The sequence below is a fragment of the Gavialis gangeticus genome, unplaced genomic scaffold (assembly GCF_001723915.1).
Source record: "Gavialis gangeticus isolate Ggan-Ray unplaced genomic scaffold, GavGan_comp1, whole genome shotgun sequence".
In the NCBI taxonomy this organism is placed as follows: Eukaryota; Metazoa; Chordata; order Crocodylia; family Gavialidae; genus Gavialis; species Gavialis gangeticus.
In genome coordinates, this window is record NW_017729031.1 from 108,538,349 (window position 1) to 108,541,151 (window position 2,803).

Here is a 2,803-nt window from a genome sequence, read left to right on the forward strand (position 1 = left end):
CCGCAGCACTGAGAGGATGTCGCATCCATCCCAAATTTTGCTGCTGCCAGCCGCCCAGTGCAGTCTCGGCTTTTCCCAGCATGTGGGTGGAGGCAGGACATGGAGCCAGGCTGTACTTGGTGGCACGGGGCTGGGAGTGGAGCAACGGTGAAATCTGGGGTGGCTGCAGTCTCTCCCAATACCCACTCCGAGCCCAGTCCCTGCCAAGAAGAGCTGCTCAGCACTGGCTCCAGCCCACCCTGCCTCACGCAGATCCAGGGGCACCACCTGCGCCTCACTGTGCGGGGTGTTGATCTACCCCCCTACACTCCTTCCTGCTCCCCTTCTGATTTACCAGCTGGCAGCAGCTCTCCATGCTGCCAGCTCTGCTTCGTGCTGCACTGCGGCTTTGCACAGCATGGGCATTTATTGGCCAAATTAAATCGGCCGTATTGGGCCAATATCTGATACGGTAATTTTTCTTTATAATCAGTACCCATCCGATATTGGACCTGCATATCAGTGCACCTCTAGCTGCATGCCAGCTTATTTTTCCCCAGCAAGAAGTTTCCTTTGTTCAGGGCACAGCATTTAGAGATCTCAGAGCAGGAATAAAAGGCAACTTTATACCAGGTCCACTTGTCTGCATAAGCTGAAATTTCCAAATGGCTCTACAGCCCAGTGAAATTTATCTTCTTGAGCCCTTTGCCAATACCATAATTTGATAGGGTTTTTTTCTTTAATGCCTTTTACATTCATTCTCTACCCAACACAAGTCCCATAGGTGCGTTTGTCATCCTGTTCATCTATATTAAGAGGGCTTTCTACACAGGCACCCAGTATATAAAAATGCAGAGGTCACATTAATATAATAGCCTCTGTAGGTCCCAGCCAAGAATAGGACCCCACTGTACTCTGTGCTGTATATATGTACCAAGAGGTACCCCCTGCCCTGCAAAAAAAAAAAATCTTACTATTTAAAACAGACAAGGAAGGATCATCACCCCCTTTTATAGATGGGGGATGGAAACCTTATGTCTGTGGCAGGGCCACCCAGGAAGAGCATAAAGCCATTCTTCCTACCTAGTTGAATACACTGAGCTCCTCTTCAGAGGCCGGAGTAAAACCAAGAAAGTTCTTCACTTGTCCCATGGAGTCCCATTTATAAAATATTTTTTGCCAGAACAGTTCAGCCTTGGATTTCTTCCCTACTCTGAGGAATAAAGTTTACTTCCATACCAATTCTAGCCACTATTCGTTGCTAATGGAGCAGCTTAGCAAGTTTAAGGATTCATTGTGAGGCAGCTGTTTCACTGATTATGGATCAGTTCCAACAAGGAGCTCCAAAACAGTGCATCACAGTTTCACTGAACAGTTTACAAGCCATAACTAGGAACAGAGGCACTCAACCACCTTCAGATGCAGCTAAGTTGATTTCTAGTGAATTACAAATTTCAATTAACTCTTGAGCTTAGGACTGATGGAAAAAGTAACCCTGGCAAAGAAGTTCCAACTTTGGATGTAAAGCATCAGTAACCATGGAGGTTCAGCATGCCAGTCTGAACTGCCTCTATAAAACTTAAGATAGGATGGTGGCGGTGGTGGGGAGAGGGGGCCAGGATAGTCTCCCAAAATAAAAAATGCTCAGTATGTTAGATGCCACCTGGAGTCTTCATTGTCTTTTCTGTGAATGACCACTAGTTTTCTATGCCTGACATTTAAATTTAAAATTAACACTTCTGGATTATGCCTAGGTTTGGAGTAGAGCTAGGAAGAGACTGTGTGCAAGCTCCCTACACTTGATATGGACATAAGGTAAAAAGTACAAGGACTCACCATGAAATTTCTTGTCCAGGATCATCTGTGACAGTTTTCTTTCTACATCAGCCTGAAATTGAAGCAGAGAATTGAAACTGTCTCCTGGAGCTAGCTGAAGAGCTGTGGATTTCACCACTCTACACCTGCAGCCCTGACAAGATACAAAATAGCTGCTTCCAGGGGATTTTTCAACACGGGTCACTAATCACTCTTGGAAGTCAGATCTTGCACACACTAGCTTGGATACAATAGTATGTTTTAAGCAATGGAAGAAGTCAAAGCAGGTACCACCAGGCACTAGCTTCAATTGAACAGAGTGCCAAGATGACCCCAACTGAGTAGAGTGCCTAGATGACCCTCTTGGTTCATGGAGCACAGTACAACTTTCATGTCATACATGCTGTTATCAGGATTATATTAATGCTTTAGCCAAGCTTCACCACAAGTCTGTTAACACAGCAATACCTGCAACTGCCAGCGAATGACCCAATGGGAGTCAGCCCCTCCCTCCATTTTGCTATTTCAGTAGAACACACGCCACTTGAAGATAAGGGGTGTTTGTGTTCCCTGCTCTTACTCAAAATATCAAAATGTGCGCTGGTGTCCAAGATGTCATCCAGTACAAGAACACACCATTCAAAACAGTGTACAATGGAAGTGAGTATACAGCCAGGATCAAGGCACTCCATAATCTGCAGGCGCTGGGGGAGTCCCTGTTCCCCCGAGCGCCGCAAGGAGTGACCAGGAACAATGGTCACAAGCTGGTGGAGGGAAGGTTTAAGTTGGACATCAGGAGGCGCTACTTCATGGTCAGGGCAGCTAGGGTCTGGAACCAGCTTCCAAGTGAGGTGGTGCAGGCTCCCACCCTGGGGGTTTTTAAGAGGAGGTTGGATGACCACCTTACTGGGGTCATTTGACCCCAGTGCTCTTCCTGCCATGGCAGGGGGTCGGACTAGATGATCTGCTCAGGTCCCTTCCGACCCTAGAAACTATGAAACTATGAAAC

General features: G+C 46.7%; 1 protein-coding gene across 1 annotated transcript in view; it reads right to left on the bottom strand.

Annotated features, from left to right (window-relative positions):
- The window catches only part of PSMD11 (proteasome 26S subunit, non-ATPase 11), a 41,628-nt gene that overhangs the window by 2,180 nt on the left and 36,645 nt on the right, over positions 1–2,803 (bottom strand). Inside the window, exon 12 of the mRNA XM_019523547.1 lies at positions 1,816–1,867. Coding sequence (XP_019379092.1) covers positions 1,816–1,867 — 52 coding nt within the window. The remainder of the gene's footprint in view (positions 1–1,815; positions 1,868–2,803) is intronic.